At 39.4% G+C, this 18,938-nt stretch overlaps 1 protein-coding gene across 3 annotated transcripts in view; it reads left to right on the forward strand.

Annotated features, from left to right (window-relative positions):
- PDE5A (phosphodiesterase 5A) overlaps positions 1–18,938 on the forward strand; it is a 142,838-nt gene that overhangs the window by 43,501 nt on the left and 80,399 nt on the right. For all 3 annotated transcript variants that reach the window (XM_036908606.2, XM_036908604.2, XM_036908605.2), the window contains exons 4-6: positions 14,793–14,864; positions 16,505–16,594; positions 18,756–18,893. In XM_036908606.2, coding sequence (XP_036764501.1) covers positions 14,793–14,864; positions 16,505–16,594; positions 18,756–18,893 — 300 coding nt within the window. The remainder of the gene's footprint in view (positions 1–14,792; positions 14,865–16,504; positions 16,595–18,755; positions 18,894–18,938) is intronic.

Below are 18,938 nucleotides of genomic sequence, written 5' to 3' on the forward strand. Positions count from 1 at the left end.
GGAGCATGTTTCATATTAATCTGGGCCAGTGTGGGCCAGAGAGGAACCATGTGCTCATGAAGCCTAATGAAAAAAATTTGCAGCAAGTGTGAATGTTTAGGGTTGGTGTTAAATTTCTTTCAGACTTAATGCTGTTTTCTTGGACCTGCACACTTGGGCCAGTTTTTATTTTTATCACTTGAATTAGGTTATTTCTATAACCAAACAGTTCTTTTAGGTTTGGTAAAGAAGTACAGGGAAATCCATCTCTTTCTTTGTAGTTCCGATGACCTATTTCTGAAATACTGCCCTCCCTTGAAGTATTGATCATTATGACATGTGGAGATGAGTGTTCATTTTTGTTTATTGGGGCTGCACCCATGAGGTGGAAGGCAGGACACTGTGAAGTAATGCATGTTCTTTGAAAATTTTTTACTCTTCTCAGCTGGAGATTCTATCCAGTAATGTCGGGCTAGGCTGAAACACCTGTTTTCTCTTCGTTGACTGTCAACTCCAGTTATTAAGTAAAAATGTAATTTGGAATTAGAGCTCTTTTCCTCCTCTATTTTTATTTTAGCATTTTGGTTTTATTTTATCATACTTGATGTTGTAATTCTTTAATGCACATATAACAGTTATAATCGGGGGTTTGTGATACATTTTTATGGCATGAAAAAGGAGCATCTTAGCTAATTATCTACATCTTCCTTTAAAGAAACCTGAAACTTTTCAAAAAACATCAGCTAGTTTTTACAAGATTTTTATGCAATAAATCCATTGATGAGTTTAATGCCTGCCAAAAATCACAAAATAAAGCTGTAATGGATGTGTAATTCCATCTGTAATACACAAAATCAAGTGTTTTCTAGAATTTCAGTTGTATGAAATATCTGCTCATTTAAAAATATTCTCATTTTCCCCCCTGAATTACCTGCTTTGGACAAGTATATTGGACCACTGCAATATGTAGAACACTGGTCTTGACAGTGAGGATATTAAAAAATAAAAAGTGAAACAAGGAAGACACTTGCTTTAAAATTTTTTCAATTTGTAAATGTACACCAGATCTTGTACACCAAAAATACAATATGACTACAGAGTAACCAGACAGCTGTTTAATGAGTTCAATATTCAACACACATGTTCAAAGGCAGCACTGGATTTCAAGAGCTGGAGGAATCAGAGAGGAAAGATGAAAGCTGTGTGGTCTCCTACAGCCGGTCCCTGCGGTTCTCCCTGAGCCCTGAGAGGAAGCAGGCCCTGCTCTCTCTGAGAGGGCAGAGGCCGGGCAGACTCTCGCCTGTGACCTGCTGCTCACAGCACCAACTGCGGCTTTCCTACATGTGACAAGTAAGCTTACAACAGATAAATGTTATGGCTTTATGAGTAGTCCTTCAATTTTAAGTCAGACTAGATGAGAATACAGCTGCAAAAATAAGCAGAGTTTAATTGCAGACTGTCAGTTGTTCTAGATCTATTTTAGTCTTAAAGAATTGGCTAGTTAATGTGGTTTTAAAAAAACATAAATTCTTCATTACAGTTATTTCCCTTCTATAATTCTCTCTTATAGTTTTGTTTTTGGAAACGAAACTACTTCCTGAAGTTTCCATTTGTTCTGGACTTCATGTCATGATGGCGATCTTTTCTTTTTCCTTTTCCACATTGCTTGTTAAATAATAAACAAGCATATTTTATGAACAAGAAGATGGTAACCACTTTCCTAAGGAAAACACATTTCTTAAGAGCAACAGATGAAAAACATTGTGCTAATAATAGGTTACATCCCAGAGGCTACACTGCTGATCTGGGAGAAGAAAGGGTGAGTAAAGCTTGAGACTGATTAAATTAATGGTAGGCTGTATTTACCCATCTTATTTTTAATGCTCAGAAAATTTGGTTCAGACTGAATGCTAGGTTTTATTCAACATGAGGTTTATCTTCGTTGGTACTTTCCAGATAACCATTCCAGCACTTGTTGGAATTCATTACAGTTTTAATTTAATAGATCATTTATAAATTTAATTTTGAGAAGTTTTACACAGGCCCTGAATAATGAATAGTAGAGATTTGGAACCAGTTGCAGATAAGCATAAACAATTCCTTTGTATAACATCTGAGCCAGAGCCACATAATTAGGCCCTTGGATTTTTATTATTAGATAATTCCCATTTTTCATGCATTCTTAAAGAGTTCAGATGGTGGTCAATGAAACTGCAGCTCTCCATACATATATGTGCAAACATCTATATTCATCTATTAAGAGCTCAGAGTATATAGGTAACATGCTTTATAAACTATTAAATACTCTATATTCCTTCTTATTAAATCCTCTTCTAAAAATCTCTACTTCTGTTCTACCATATTGTGGAAGTTATACTCCAGGCTGACTTCAAAGTAAAGGGGTCAAAAGATAAAAAATAAAAAATAATTTTTAAAAATGAAATAAAATTAAAGTTAAAACAAAGAGCAAGAGATGATGGTTTTATAAAATTTTAAATCATATTTTTCTTTTTCTGCATCACTACATAGCAGAAAATAAAGGGAAATAACCGGGATTTAGAATACCAGATCTGTTTGATTACTACAAATTATTTGGTGATCATGAACACTGTATTAATGACTTCTTGCAATGGAACAAATTACCCTATGCTGAGTGATTTTGAACAACAGATACTATTATCTCACAGTTTTTGTGGCTCAGGAATTCTGGAGCAGCATAGCAAGCCTGGGTGGTTCTGGTCCAGGTTCCCTGCAGGGGACTGCGCTCAGGATGGAGGCAGGGATGTTTGACTCCTGCTTGAACATCCATTTCCCAGAGGGCCCACCCGCATGGCTGTTGGCAGGAGGCCTCAGTTCCTCGCCAGGTGTGCCTCTCCAGAGGTCGTTCAGTGTCCTTAACATGTAGCAGGGAGCCAGCAGCAGTGCCTTCCTTTTCTGACCACATCTCCAGAGTTGTGTACCTTCACTTCATTTATTCTGCTTTTTAGAGGCCAGGCATCAAGTCCAGCTCAGACTCAAGGGGAGGGGAAATTAGGCTTCACCTCTTGAAGAGAGGAGAATCAAAGAATTTATGGAGGTATCTTGAAATCACCAGAAGTACTAAATGTATTTTGAAGCTTTATTCTCTGTCCTTAAAATGATAAATGTCCTTAGAATGGCCAGATGATAAAAGAGGAACTCTATTCATTAATTCAAATAATATTTAAAAATTATTACTTTTCAGCCTCTCATGTACTGAAAAAGAAGAATATGAACTTACTAGAGGTAACATAGACTGGGCTTAGAAAAAGGCAGTGAGTTGGTGTGTATTCTGTGCCCAATTAGGCAGAGTTAGAGGGAAAGGAGGAAATAGAGAATTAAAAAAGGAGAGAAAGAGAAGGATATCTACTTCTTTGGGCTACAGCAAATGATTGAGGCATTGAAAGACTTCTAAAATATTCTGTCAAAATGCTGGTCTATGTGAGATCACTGTGCGTATAATTTAAGTACTTTACTTCTAAATACCCACAGGAAGAGCTCAATGGCTTATCCTTATTATCTTTCTGTACCATTGTGTTCTGCGTCCGGTCATGGTTGCAAAGCAGAGGGACTGTGTCTAGCAATTTGGCACAGTGTTTGCTTGAGTATAAACTACAAGGAGGGAGGGGCCTGGGGTGAGGCCATGCAGGCGGGCAGAGGCAAGGGCATGAAGATCCCTCTAATGTGATGCAAAGGAGGTGCTGAATTGTTTTTTAAGCCAGGAAACAATTGCTATTTAAAGAGCTGGGTGGCCAGAACAGTAAGAATGAACAATTCCCTTTGTTTAATATTTAACCCAGATCCTCACAATTTGACACATGATAGATTTTGCTAAGTAAATAATTTCCACATTTGTTCATACCATAGAAAGTACTGTGTGTAGAAGCAGAAAAGTTGGTAAGGAGGTTTTTGCAATAATCCAGACACCGAGGATGAGCAAACAAGAGCAAAATGAGTGGATTTGTTAAACTTGTTTGGAAGGTTGGAGGATTGATGTAGAGGAGTAAGTAAAAGGAAGAATCTAGAATATATTCCACTTCTTTTTCACAAGTGCTTCTTTGCTATCTGGAAGCATGGGAGCCAAAACAAACTGACAAATTAAGGGATCTCAAGTGGACATTTAATCAAGGCTATATGGTGAATAGGAGGAGGGCTGGGTCTTCATGCTGACAAATAGAGGTCAGTAATAAGTAATTTTAGTTGATACTATTATCCCCATTTATATGAGGAAATACGGACTTGGTCAAGTTAAGGAAATTTCCCAACATAACATACCTATTAAGTGGCAGAGCTGGACTTCAGACCCATGTCATCTTACTCTAAGGCTATGTTTCCATACCATGAAATAATGACCTTCTTTCATCTTTATTAATGGTTGTCCCTGAGAAACTACCAACCAACTCTTACTACTTTACTCTTTGAAAATGACAGTCATGGACTGGAGGAATATAATAATGAAATCCAGAGTTGCAAACAATGATTCCAAATAATACTAATTGCTTTGCATATTGTCTGGCACAGCTGTGTGGAGGAGGACATGTCTTTTTTCTGGTAACACCTATAGTTGGGTTTAGCTAGTGAGACTGATGTTCTGCTTCTGAGTTTTCATGTATGACTACCTTTTCAGGCTTATCTTCCATTTGAAGGAAAAACACTAAAAGATAAAATTATACTTTGGCTGTGACTGAATAAACTATATTCTCTGTGAGGGATTTGTCAAGTGTAAAAAAATTATAAATACACATACATGCACTCCACCCCCTACTCCCCCACCCCATCTCTTGAGCAGAATGTTATGAATATCTAGTTTCTCAGCAGCCATGTGGTTAGCCCAGTACAGGCACGAACTGTGTGTGGTCTGAATACTCAGTTTAAGTCCAATAAAGATGTTTTCTCAACTGCTTTGATACCTACTTTAATTTGTAAATGAGATTCAGCCAATTTCAGTGTTTTGATGTGTGAAAGTTTCTTGTCGCCACTTTTGCTATGTTACTGCTCTTCTGCTCCTATTGGGCTCACACTACCAGTGCACCACTTTGCCCTGTAATTGTGCGGAAGCTATTTATTAATGCAGCATCTTACGTGCTGCAGAGACGTGAACCTGTTATAAGTGCAGACAATGCTGCCACAAACGTGCTCTTGGTTCAGCAGAGTCCAAATCCAAAAACACTGCCCAGGGTAACCCTGTGCTTTGCAGGCCAGCACCTGGTGGAATGCAGGACCCCACCCTGAAAATAAATCCTAGTGATTAAACAGATCCAAGGCTTTGAAGTCATTTTTGGCAATGTGTAACTCTGGGGGAAAAAGTGTGTTCCCAGCCTGAGGCAGATAAACCACAAACCACTGAAACCCAAAGCAGTGGAGGGAAAAATCTAGATGGGGAGAAGGCCTTGTATAGCTGATGAGAATCCTGGCTCCCGGCTTCTACTCCCGCTAGTTCATCTCTCCAGCCACTGCTCTTGCTCGCCCTGTTGCGCTCCTGTTTTTCCTGGGAGGCCAAACACCTCTCCTGTCCACGTGCCCACCTCTCCCTCAACCCTCGTAAACACCTATACATATGGGGATGGACTAAGGCCAGGCGAGAGATTCTGGGAATACTACAGTTTTACCCACACAATGTCATGTGTGAAGGTGAGCGCAAAAAGTGGTGAAACTATTCTGATGCAAAGTAGAGTTTGTACAATATATATTGAGTATTTAATTTGTTGTTCTTATTTTAGACTTATTCCCAATTAGGCAGAGAGTTTGAGAGAAAGAGCTTCAACTTTGTAGCAAAAATGACATTGTCTGAGTGCTGGCCTATGACTAGTGACTCCTTGAGCAAGTTTCTTCACCTCTCTCTGCCTTAGTTGACTCATTTGGGCAGGTTGGAAGCATCCTGGTGAGACAAGGAATGAGACAGTGCCCACCGCAGAGCTCTTCACTTACTGGAGGTTCAGAAAAATGTCCATCCCTCCCCTTTAGAGCTTTGCAAGGCCAGACAAATGAAGAATGGAAAGTTAAATAACAACAGAAAGCACTGAACGTACTCTGCCATGGGAAAGACAGCATGCTCTTTTCTGCTATGTAACCTTTGTGTGTCTGGCAGTTTTTAAAGGGCATATAAGGAGACTGCTCACAATGGCTTTGTGCTGCTCTATCTCAGGACTGAATCTCTGTATCCCAAGGGACAGAAAGGTCTAATAAAAAGGTAGACAGTCCCTAGGGTTCTAGGTTTAAGACCTTTACTTCATTGCTTAAAAGCTAGGGCAGCAGAGAGTACAGTGTTTGGCAGGGAAGGGGGATTTTTTTTGTGTGTGCAAAGGGATGAGAATAAACACATATCAGGAATTATGCCCAGCATGCCCTTGTCTGGAAGGAACCCAGGCTCAGGCTGGCGCCACTCCCACTGGATGTTCCCAGGTCGGGACAGCTACTGACCCCCCGAGGCTGGGTTTGTCCGAGCCCTATCTGGGACCATCCATCCTGCCTAAAAACACAGAGCTAATGGTCAGGACCTTGGCCTCCTCAGCCTAGTTCACCATTACCGAGACAGCCAGGTACTTGACACATGGACCATCACTTTCATACCATCAGCAATTGCAAATTTATGTTTAAGCACTTTTTGAAAATGGAGTTGAATTTTACACGCAGTGAAATACACTGATCTTAATGTACAATTTGATGAGTTTTGATAAATGTCTACATCTGTGTAGCTTACACCTCAGTCAAGGTACATCACCCCAGTAAGTCTTCACAGCCATGGGCAACGCTGTTCTTCACTATAAGTTAATTCTGCTTTTCCTTGAAGAATCTACTTATTTTTGAGGCTGCGTTTTATCTACTTTTCCCCAAAACGATGGACATTTTTATGTTGCAGAAGTGGTCCTTGGCTAGAAAATATGTCCCACAATTAATAATAGAGGTCAAGAAAAGCAGAACTTCCTGCAACCACTTTGGATCTATTTCCTACAGTTAGAATTTTGAATTTGTTGCATTCCCTTGATAAAAATATACATCAACAAAAGAAGCATATGTGGGATTTGAAGACAGTCTTGGATGTCCTGGGAAACCCTTGGTCTTCCCGATTCCTTAAAAAAAAAACAGTGCTTCCGAATCTGTATTTTATACCAGTGCCGGTTTCACTTTTCATGGGGGGAGCAGCAGAAAGAACAGAGGCTTTGGGCTCCGAGCTGGAGAGCACCTGGGTCTGCACATTCTTGGACTACATATCTAACCTCTATGAGCATCAGCTGCCTCTGTGATAAAATGGGAATACTACTGTCAGCTTGAAAGGGTTGCGCCAAAGGTTAAACGAATCAACAGATACAAAGTGCCTGTCATATAGCCGGCCCTTCCTTCCTTCTTTAAAAAGGCAAACATTTTAGCATTATGAACTTTTTTTTTTAATGGCTGGAAATAGAATTATTACCTCTGTTAGAGACACTGACCATTGATCATTTGTTTCCGATGCTAGTTATCTTCAGGGCACTGCTGTTTGTATCTTGTAACTTTATAGAAGCTTTTCTTCAACTTGGCTGCCTTTTCCTCGCCACCCAGGCTGTGAGTGTAAATGAAAAGTGCCCACTTATACTTGTCTTGTCCCCTAACCCTGGATGATCCAGAAACAGTTGTGGCAGTGCTTGTACATGAAGATGGATGAAATGTATCACAATGAGTTGTCAGTCTTACCAGTCATTTAATGAAACACTGAAATTTGTTTCTCAAGTCATTAACAAAAGCGAAACCATCCAAAACAATAGCAGAAAGGTCAAAATTGGCACATGTACACATATGTACCACAAAGGAGATAGTCAATAAAAACTGAAAAGCTGTCTATTCTTTCTAGTAATCAGGAAACTGCAAATTAAAGCAACAGTGACACACAGTTTTGCATCCATCAGATTGACAAAGATTAGAAGGCCTGATAATACTCGGTGTAGTTAGGATGTAAGGTCAGTAAGGACCTTACACATTCTTGGTAAAGGCATAAATTTCTATAATTCATCTGATGATTTCACCAAAGAAGTTCATGCACATGTACACAAGGAGACCTCTACAGAAATGTTCATCATAGAACTGTAATAGCAAGAAACTACAAACAATCTAAAGATCCATCATTTGGGGACTGAATGAATAAAATTTTGTATGGAATACAGTATTGTATGTAAAATGAATGAACCAGATCTATATGAGTTGATCCTAAAACAGCATTGAATGCAATATCATGTCAAAAGATTATACATATTATATGATGTTATTTAACCTTTTTGAAAGATAAAATTACTATGTCTTATTTTAGATTATTATATTCCTATATTCTTTCTCAAGAATGTAATGATAGAGGTTGATTCTGGGAAGGGTGGTTGGGAAGGAGAAGAATGGAACTGAAAGGAAAAGGTCCAACTTAATTTTATCTTAATTTTAAAGAAGAAAACATCACCAAATATTAATGCTTAGTAGTTCTTCATCAGTGGTTCTCAAAATCCTTTGTCCCTGGAGCAGAAGCATTTGGCATCACCTGAGAACTCTTAGAAATACCCATTTTCAGGCACCAACCCAGATCTGTTGACTCTGAGACTCTGGGGATGAGCCCAGCAAGCTGCATTTAAATAAGCCGCTGTGCTAGGTGCAAAGATGTGGATGTTTACTCTCCTATTCTCTGTGACTTACTGTATTTTTTAAGTTAAAAATTAAAACTAACTATCTCAAGCTTTTATTTCCCACTCTCCCAAAGTCCTTCTAGGCTGAAAGTTTCAACTCTATACCTAAAGGCTTATTAAGGCTCATAAACTTCTTCCTGCATATAAAATTCTCAGTTGTTGACAGATCACTTAATATCAAGTATAAGGGAAGCAGGAAAAATGGGCAGATATAATTGATATTATTCAAATGTGAATAGTCCAGTAAATACATCAGTCTACAAGATATCTGATCCCCTCTGACACATCTCCCGTTATTATTAACAACGAATACCTACCAGGCCATGAGTGCCTTCAGAACCATGTACTGTACCGATGCTACCATAAGGCGTAAGATATAAATCATTGCTTGGGAAAGCAATCTAATTGGAGAGCCAGGATGAGAGTAGAGAAAATGAGGATAAAAATGAGAATACTGATTGTCAAATGTATGGTATACAAAACAGGCACACAGAATTTCAGAGGGGTTTGAAGGGATGCTTTCTGGAGACTCAGCCTCAGTAAAGAAAGTGGAAGGTAGGATTTCCAGGCCTGGTGTGAACAGAGTTGTAGCACTCTAATTCAAAGACCACATGAGTGATCTTAGTTCAAGTTGAAGGTGTGGATTTGTTTTCAATTTTTATCCTACAGACGGGTGAAATCATTAAAATATTTTGAATAATAGGGTAATTTGTACATGCAAAGCAGTATCCCAAGGAGATAAATTTGGCATTAATGTCAAAGAACGACTGAAGGGAAGAAAACACTTAGCAATGAGATGTCAGGGCTTTCAAGGCAAGTGAGCGTTTAGAAATTGAAACACAAGATACAATATGAGGAAAGAGAAAGGAACAGGAGAAGGTGAGAATAATGGAATTTATTAGCTTTTTTTTACTGTTGTAAAAACTGCCAGAAATTTAGTGGCTTAAATCAAGACAAACATATCATCTTACAGTTTGGATGTCAGAGTCCAAAGAGCTCTCACTGGGCTGAAATTAATGTGTTAGCCAGCCTGTGTTCCTATGTGAAGTCTGGGGAAGAGTCTGTTCTCGTGCCTTTTCCAGCGACTGCATGCTGCCCAGGCCCCTTGGCTTGTGGCCTTTCCCCATCCACAGTGCCTGCAGCAGGGCATCTTCAGATCTCTGCCTTTGCCTCTGCTTTCCCTCCTAAGGCTTCTTAGGATCACACTGGGCCCACACTGGTGACATAGGATAGCCTCCCCGCCTCCAGGTCCTTGCCTTGGTCACATCGGCCAAGTCCCTTTGCTGTTTGAGGTAACATGTTCACAGGTTCCAGGGATTAAAATCAGGACATTTTGAGGTCCATTATTTTGCTGCTCGATGGAGAATGACCATCATGGGTGATTGCCTGGGATTTGGAGGAGAGGAGAAATGGCTGGGATTAGTCCTGTCAGCCCTCCCACATGCAGTTCGCTTGTGTGACAAGCAGTTTGAGAAGAAGGAGTGGGATTCTCTTCCAAGCCTAACACTCTGCCTAGATGTCAGCTCCATGAGGACATGGATTTGTATGTCTTATTCACTCCTGTGCCTTCATTGCCTAGAACAGTGATGGATACAGGATAAGCACCCAATAATTACTCAAGGAAAAGTCTGAAAAAGAGCATGGTGGAGAATTCTGCCCTGGCCCCAGTATGCATTCAATTCTCGTTTTCTTGGTGAAGTAGGGTTTTTGGCTGAGGTTATAGGTAGTGAGGAATCCTGTCACTATGGCAGAGGCCTTCCACAGGTGGGAGAGCTGGATAGCTAAGGTTTGTAAAGTCTGTTCCCCTTCTCCCGTGCCTTTAGCCTCCCTGCTGAGCACCCCCTAGAACTGGGCTTGGGGATGTTTATGGGGGTTGATATATGGCCTCAGTGTATGTCTGGGGCAGCTACTGATGGAGGAAGAAATTGCTCAGTGTGGCAAAGATCGGTTGTCCCCACAACGACCAGCTGTCATGTTTCACACTGCTCACCCAGCCAGTCAAGTCTTCCCTTTGCTTCCTAAAAGAGCACTTGACCCTGTGAGGACGTAATGTCCTTTATTCTTTGGAAAGTGTCAATAAAACAGAAAACAGAGAAGATTCTTTGTGCTTAGACAAAAGCACAGATTACCAGTGGTTGAGTGGACAGGTAGCCATCAGGCAGGCAGAGTGATTGGACTTCTTGATAAGGAAGCTAACATTTTTAGGGGCTTTGCTTCTCAGATATGAGGTAGGTCTGACAAACACTTGCCATAAGAGCTACCTTTGAAAACTGATACTTAAAATCCTATGATTAACAGTTACTGGGCTTGAAGAAAATGAATGAATTTGTTTAAAGGAGCAGCAGATGACAGAAGGAAATCAGTACAAGCAGTGCAGAGGGTGTCAGTTTTGTCAGAGAATCAAAGTTGTTTTGTCTTTTACTGTCTTATGTGACCTCAGACAAACCCTATGCCTTCTCTCCTATTTCTGTCTGTTGTTTCATCAGTGCTGTTTTTAAAGTGCCACTGTCTGGGGATGGATGCACATACCATATTCAATATATTTTCCTGGTGTAATAGTCTCTTGAAAGTACTTGCCTGTGTTTTTTAATAGCAGTTATATTTAATTAATCATCCCTTAAATCAACCTCTAATATCTGAATCTGTAAATTTATTAGTGAAATAAATAATTGGTTACCAGAAAGGATAAAAAATTCATCATTGGAAGTTCTCATACCATGAGGTTGCCTAATGGTAACTCGTTCTAAACGTTAGGGGAAAAAAACACAGTAGAGACCTCATGTTGAGGGGCTACAAAATAGGTTTTGAAGGCTATGAACGAGACTTCTGCTTAGTTTGCCAGGCTGGACAGATGCAGAAGCATGCTCCCTGCCCCATTCCGCGAGCAAGTAGAAGATAAAATTTCACCAAAAGCAATTAAACAAATTACAAGTGAGCCCAAGAAAGGAAACACCCCAGGTGTCAGAAACGAAGAGGGGATCCCAAGATAGGAACTGTGAGTGGCCAAGGGTGGCTATTCAGGATGATGAGATGAATGTCTGAGGGTGGCATCTGTGAGCCCAGGGATGCGTCCACTCTGCAGGTGGAGCTGGGGCTGGGGGAGTGAAAGGAAGCTGCTGTGGAAAGCTGAGATGAGGGAAGACACAATCCATGAAACTGGGCCAAGCAAACTCCACCGGCAGCCAGGAGAAGCGTCAGGAAGCTCGCCTTCTGCCTGCTGCTGTGCTGGGAAGAACCGTAGGAAGCGTGAGAGCATGAGCTGTGCTTCACGCAGGTGTGGAGCTCAAGTTCACACCAGCAGGGCACAGCCAAGGTGAGCGGAAAGACTCTGTGCGTGGGTGCTTGACTTGGAACGTGAACTCCCGTGGAAAACAGTCACAGCTCAGGATGAGCTTGGCGTCAAAATTGAGTACATTCAGGCAGATGAGGGACAACAGGTATTTAAAGGAACAACTTTATTTCACCTAGTGAAACAAACTAGTGTTTAAAGGAACTAGTATTTAACATTAAATAAAACAACTAGTATTTAAAGGAACAGGAGGAGTAACAGGCAGGTTTTAAAAAGGAATCAAGTGGAAATTCTGGGATGGCAAATATTATTGAACGACATGAACACTCATACTGGCTGAAAACTCCAAACACTGGCTTATATTTAGCTTGGTTTCAGGGACATTGTTCTTTTAACCAGGAAACACTTTACCGGCCACAGTTAGAAAATGCTTACTTTGTACGTGTACCTGAGTGCAAAATATGCAGATTGAAACTGAGGCTGAAATTGGCATAGAGGTTTTAATAAAGGGAGAGCTGTAGGGACCGTCCCCATGTGGACTGAAGGAGCCTGCCTGTATGAAGTGCTCTTCTTCTTAAGTGAAGATGCTGCAGACCCACTGGGAACAGGCCGTGCTTTGGTTCTGCTTTTCTAGTAGAGATCGATGCTCACTAACCCACCCATTAAACATTTACCCCCTCCCTTTGCACCCCTCCTCTCCCCCCAAACCAGTTCACAGATTGCTGACCAGACTGAGGGTATCCGTAGCCTGCAGCTTTGGACACATGAGCTGACTGGCCACCATTCTCAAGGGACTCTAGTGGCCTATACTAACCCAGGATCACTTTACTAGTCTTCATTCCAGAAAATACATTGTGCAGCTGAGTCTTTTCCGTACCTTTAGGACTTTGAAAGAAACTACCATCTTGCTGTCAAATTATGGTGATAACATTATGGATTCAAATGTTAATATAGTGTTATTGCTGACCATTTAATTAACAGGTGGCTTTTTTCCCCTTTTTATTTCTGAGCGAGCAGAAACTTTCTCTTTAATTTCTTGCTTAGTACATTGCCTCACACAACTCCAGGTACAAATAACACATCCATACACTTTTAATACCTTATCATTATCTGAGGTTTGTATGAGTCTCTGTATCTTTTTTAAACTCATCTTCCTTAAAATGAAGATTTCAAATGTCTTTCTTTTATAAAACCATTTATTAACGACAAATGAAAACTCAAGTGCCATCACTGCAGAGACCTTTCTCTTGTACCCACGTCAGGTGCCCCCTCTGGCTCAGCACCTTGTGGGTGTCTGAGTCACAGAACTGCTCACACCCTCCTATGTGCTGGGACTATCTGCTGTGTGTCACCTCTTTGCAATTCCCAGCTCCTTCAGGGTCATCTTCCGCTCAATTTTGACCGTTCCTCATACACAGTAGGCACCTCAGTATTTGTTGAGAGAATGAATGAACACTTAAAATAACCATGTTATTCTGGTACTATTGTACATTAGACCCCAGTGATCCTCAAGTGACTCCTGTCAGTTTTATTTAGGTGAACATGTCTAGCCACAATCCAGACATTCTGGCCATAGTTAAAAGCTTTTGTAAGCATTTCATCATCAAGATTGGAGCATTTAGAAATCTGTTAGTCATTTTCAAGAGCTCAAAAGAGTGCACAAAAATAAGGGAGAGTTGAATTAAGGACAGTGAAAAGGTGCAGGATATTGGATAATTCTGCTTGTAAAATTAATATCCATTTATTCATTATAGGGTGAGGAGGGAAGGTGTTGAAAAGACCTGAAAACTACATCAGATGAGGATGTATCTCCCTCCCTTGTGCTATCCTAGAGGGGAATTTTATATCCTTTTCTTAAGTTAAGGATCTAGAGTGAGCTGAGAAAACAAGGATGAGCCATCCACAGAAAACTAAGGACTTTATATTCCTAACGTAACAATTTAGGGGAATTATCCCTTATTCCACTGATACCAAATTGCAGAAGGAAGGAGGGAGGAGAATTAATAAATGGTGAAAAGGAAGCAAAAGTGAGTTGAAGGTCTTTATAAGAATAAGGCAGTGCCTCAGACTGCATTTGGAACTAAGGCGGGGAGTAAACATACTTTGAAGCAGAAAGATGAGAAGGTTCTTAAAGCCTGGCTCACTCTTTTGTGGAAACTTACAGTATATTCCCAGATACATTAGCTCAGTCTTCTTAAGATACAGTTTATCTTTCAAACACTTTCTGATCCATTTGAAATAAGCCTCAGCCTTTTCATTCCTGTTCTTATTTTTCAATAAAACCTCCTCCCCCCCAAATTAAGTCTGTTGAGGGTAAAATGACTTCCAAGGTCAGGAGTTTCAGGAATTGGCCTAGCCCCTGACATTAGAGATTATTTTCACCTTAATGGTCCTTCTGCATTTTAGCTTCTGTGATTGGCTGCTGGATCCTCTTTCATTTTCAGTAAATAATTAATTAATAGACTTGAAGTATTGTATGCATAACTGTTGTAAAATGTTCATTTAATCATATATTTTACTTAAAATGTGATAGAAATTTAGTGTTTACTTTTTTATTAAAAAACCATGAAAAATACCTCAAATGCGGTTGCCAATAATTTCTCTTAGAGTACAGGGTGAAAGAAATCCTAGAATTAAATGTATTCAGGACCTAAAAAGTTAAAAACATTTGAACTCTTGATAGGAAAGAAGAATGTAGTAAGTACAGATACAGAAGTAGTTCAAATGCTGAGGGATTTTGTTTTCATTGTGTATCTTATTGTTATTTTAAAGCACATAGAGAAATTCTAAAGTAAACACCCTTTGGTGGATTTATACTAGTAATTTCAGTCAGTGAGACGACCCCTTTTCTTTCCTTACACCAGGTCGTTGGCGTAGCCCAGGCCATCAACAAGAAATCGGGAAATGGTGGGACGTTCACTGAAAAAGATGAAAAGGTACTGAACCTTGTTTCTGGTGTGATGTCAACAGAGGGATACTTTGTCTTCAGAATGTAAATGCTTCCAGAGTCAGCTGCTGCTGAAATTGTTGAGAACAAAAATATCATGGGTTAAAATGATATGAAATGTTCTCAGGTGCCGCTTTCCTGTGCTGAGTACAGAGCCAACCTCACCTTAGAGAACCCAGATGTTCAGTCAGCCAGGCCCCCCACCCCCTCCTCCCTGGGCACCAAACCTCCCCAGAGCTGTGTGCGTGTGGCGCCATCCAGAGGTGATATGGCAGTTTAACTATCTTATTTGCCTTTCATCACTGCTATAAAGAGATTCAGACTTGAACAAAAACCCCTGAAGCACAGCTCCCAGTTCAGCACTCCAGGTCAGCTAAAAATTAGAATTGCCTCCTGGGGAAGCAAATTTCAGAATGCTTTATTAGCTTTGGACCCAGACGGTGGGGCGCCCAGGTGTGAGTTCAGGCCGGATGATGTGAATTTAGCTTCAGAAAGAGCGGCAGTCAGCTGTATTTTATTACTCTTCACATCCAACTCTGAAAGGATACATTCCATGCAGCACATCGACATGCTTTCCAGTTAAGGACAGAAACCCTTAACCTGTTTATAACTTCATTCTGTCAGTACGTTTTATTTCTCTTCTTGAATATGTATATCATGGAGCCCACTGAATTTTTCCTATTCAAGCCCATTACTATTTACGTCACTCTTCTGAAAATTAGGAACTTTTGGAAGACATTTGAAACAGATGGAGTTATTTTTGTGTCCATGGTATAGGCCGTATGGGCACTTGTGTTGGTCCCCAGGTCTTAATTGCTTCAAAACAAAGCAAATACCTTTTTAAATCAGTGGAATAAACATTTATTATTGGCACTATTGTAGTCTTCTATTCTCTTAATGACACCTAAGAATATTTGGTGGGAAACATGGTTCTAGATTGGATTTATATTCCATTATTTATTTACAGTCCATTAGTGTAAACTCCTCTTGAAAGATTTGCATTCTTAGACTGTGTCATCTCTTGGCAAAATAAATCCACGATTGGGAGTAAAGTATGCCATGTAAAGATTTATTTTAGTAATTAATATATTGTGAGCACATCACCTTAGTAGAATATAATGAAGATGATTGATCTGTGTTTACAAGAACATATTTAAAGTAATATTTGCAACTCTGTGTGGGACTGTTATGCCAAATTATCTTAACAAGTATGTGAGCCTTCATTTGCCCGGTAATAAGTTACAAGCTATTTGTATAGTCTCAGCGTAGATCCAAGAGTTCATATTATTCAGAGACTACACCACCTTTTACATACAGGGAATTTCAATTTCAAGTATTAGTTTCAAGGAGATCTGTGTCTTAGTCCTTCCCCTCCTTTCTCCTTGTTAATTTGTCACTACTGTAAGACTTTAGGAGACTGTGTTAACACTGATCATCTATCAGTTGTGCCATTTAGCTACTTGCTTTGCATTCGTTCCTAATTTTATGCGGAATAAACATCTGTGCTTTTGGCTTTCTAATACTTATTTTAGCTGCAAATATTTTTGGGTGTATTTTGTGTTTCAGGTAATAAAATAAGACAGCTTAACAGACAATTCTTATTTGGCTGTTGTCTTACCTGTTTTCTAGGACTTTGCTGCTTATTTGGCATTCTGTGGTATTGTTCTTCATAATGCTCAACTCTATGAGACTTCACTGCTGGAGAACAAGAGAAATCAGGCAAGTTTGCTTCCTAAAGAGAGCATAGCAATTCTTTTTTTTAATTGTTAAATTTTTTTCCAAGTATCATGTGTATTTGATTAAATCCAAATAGTACAGATTGAGTCTCTAAATATTTTAGCTGTTTCTTCTAATAGTTATTTCCTATTTTCCATGCACTATTGCTTTATCCTCATTAGACAATATTCATTAACTTAACAGATGGGGATTTATTGGACTTACACCATCCTTTAACTAGCCATTGCCCTTATTCTACCAGTATCATAACACAGTATTAAGTTACTGGATGAGTTGCATTTGTAATATTCAGTAAGGCTTTAGTTCTTGCTCTGTTAACAATAGAGACATCATCTCTTGATTCCACACTTTATAAAATGAGCATCTTCGCATGCCTCATCTGTCCTCCAAATACCACTCCTTTACCTCTGCTTTGCCCATCTGGACCTCTTCTTTTATATTGTCCACATTGATAATCTGCAACCATGATTAACTCTTCTTAAGCTTTATCTAGTTTAGTTCTAAATTTGCAATTTAAAGTGTTTATAACTACCACGACTATGCAAATGTTCACATTACCTTTATTATATAACTTCTAGTTTTTCTTGATATTTCTGAATCCCGTTTTTTTCCCTTGAATTGTTTGCTCTACTATAGCCTCATGTTGTTGGTTCTTTCCCCCAAACTGTCCTCATTTAGGCATTCTCTTGAGTTCTTTTTCTTGGGTATCATCAAGTTGAGGTTCTCTCTCTTTCCTTCTCAGGGCTAAACAATTTCTGCCCTGTGTGCTGTGCAGGCGCCACCCCTTAGCCGGCTTTCCCTCGCTGCTTTCAGAGAGGCGCCCACTAGGCTTTCCCTGGGTCGTGCGGCTCCCTCCTTCCTAGCTTACTCCCTTGTTTTATGGAGCACATACTCAGTTAACTACTTGAGAAAGGGGATTGGTCAGGTAAGCCTTCTGAGTTCTTGCATGTATAAAAATATCCATTACACCATCATACAAGTTTGGTTGGGTATAAGATTCTACATTCAAAACACAGTTTTTCAGAATTTAAGGTGGTGCTTTGTCTTCTAAATAACATCCATGTTGTTCTGATTCTTGGGACTTTGTAGAATTTTTTGTTGTTTTGTTTTTGGTCTATAAGCTTTTTGGATTATTTCTTAATCTTTACTTTTGTAACTTAATTTCACAATAAGACTTTATTTCATTCATGATTCTGGTACCTGGGTATCTTCCCAACTGTTCTTCCTGCTCTATTCTTACCACCTATTAATTCAGTTCCCATTTTTGCAAATACAACTGTGATATTATCACTTCCTCCTGCAATCCACCACAGTCCAGGCTGCTTCAAAAGACATACAGGACTTTGGGGTTCTTTCTCTGCTTAACTCTGCAACCTAATCTCCCAAGTTCTCCTTTTTATACTCTATATTCTCATAAAACTTGGTCGAAACTTACAGTATGCTACTTTCTTTCAATTCAGCTCTTTTTTGACTGAAATATTTTCCTTCCCCTCTTGACCTGAATAATTCCTACTCATCTTTCAGGCTTCAGCTTGGATAGTATTTTTATCTGCACTAAATTTTCTGTAATGCCCTTTCACTTCCATCATCACACAAATACTTTGTGAGGTTAGGAGGAATTCTGTGGAATTCAAAAGAAAGAGAAATAACCAGGAAAAACACAAAAGGAACTCTTAAGAGAACTTTGTTTACATTGGACAGTATGTACTGAGCTCTGTGAAAATGTTGATAAATGTTTATCTCAGAAGTTTAAAACAACAGTGTGTTTTATTTATCATATACAGTTCGAAATGCTTTATAAATGTTAACTTATTTAGTCTTCCCAAGAGTCCCTAAGATTCTGGTACCACTATTATCCCCATTTTCAAGAAACTTTCCTTAGATCACAAAGCTAAAGGAAAGGAAGTCAAGATTAAAAACTGATGATGGTGGCTTCCGAGTCTGATTGTAACCACTGTAATCACTGTGTTAACAGTCAGTAGGAAGGTTCTGTTAGTAAGCAGAGTACGTATTTAGTACTTGAATACAAACCTGGTTTAACTGATTAGGTTATATATAAATCACTTTAACCCATATAAATCATTGTATTGCTTTAATAATTATAAACAAGTACTAAGTAATGAGGTTTTTTTTTTTTTGGCAGGTGCTGCTTGACCTTGCTAGCTTAATTTTTGAAGAACAGCAATCATTAGAAGTAATTCTAAAGAAAATAGCTGCCACTATTATCTCTTTCATGCAGGTGCAGAAATGCACCATTTTTATAGTGGATGACGACTGCTCCGTGAGTACCGCGTATGACTCCTTTATTTTTAGAAAGACAGAAACT

The sequence above is a fragment of the Manis pentadactyla genome, chromosome 5 (assembly GCF_030020395.1).
Source record: "Manis pentadactyla isolate mManPen7 chromosome 5, mManPen7.hap1, whole genome shotgun sequence".
NCBI classification, from domain to species: domain Eukaryota; kingdom Metazoa; phylum Chordata; class Mammalia; order Pholidota; family Manidae; genus Manis; species Manis pentadactyla.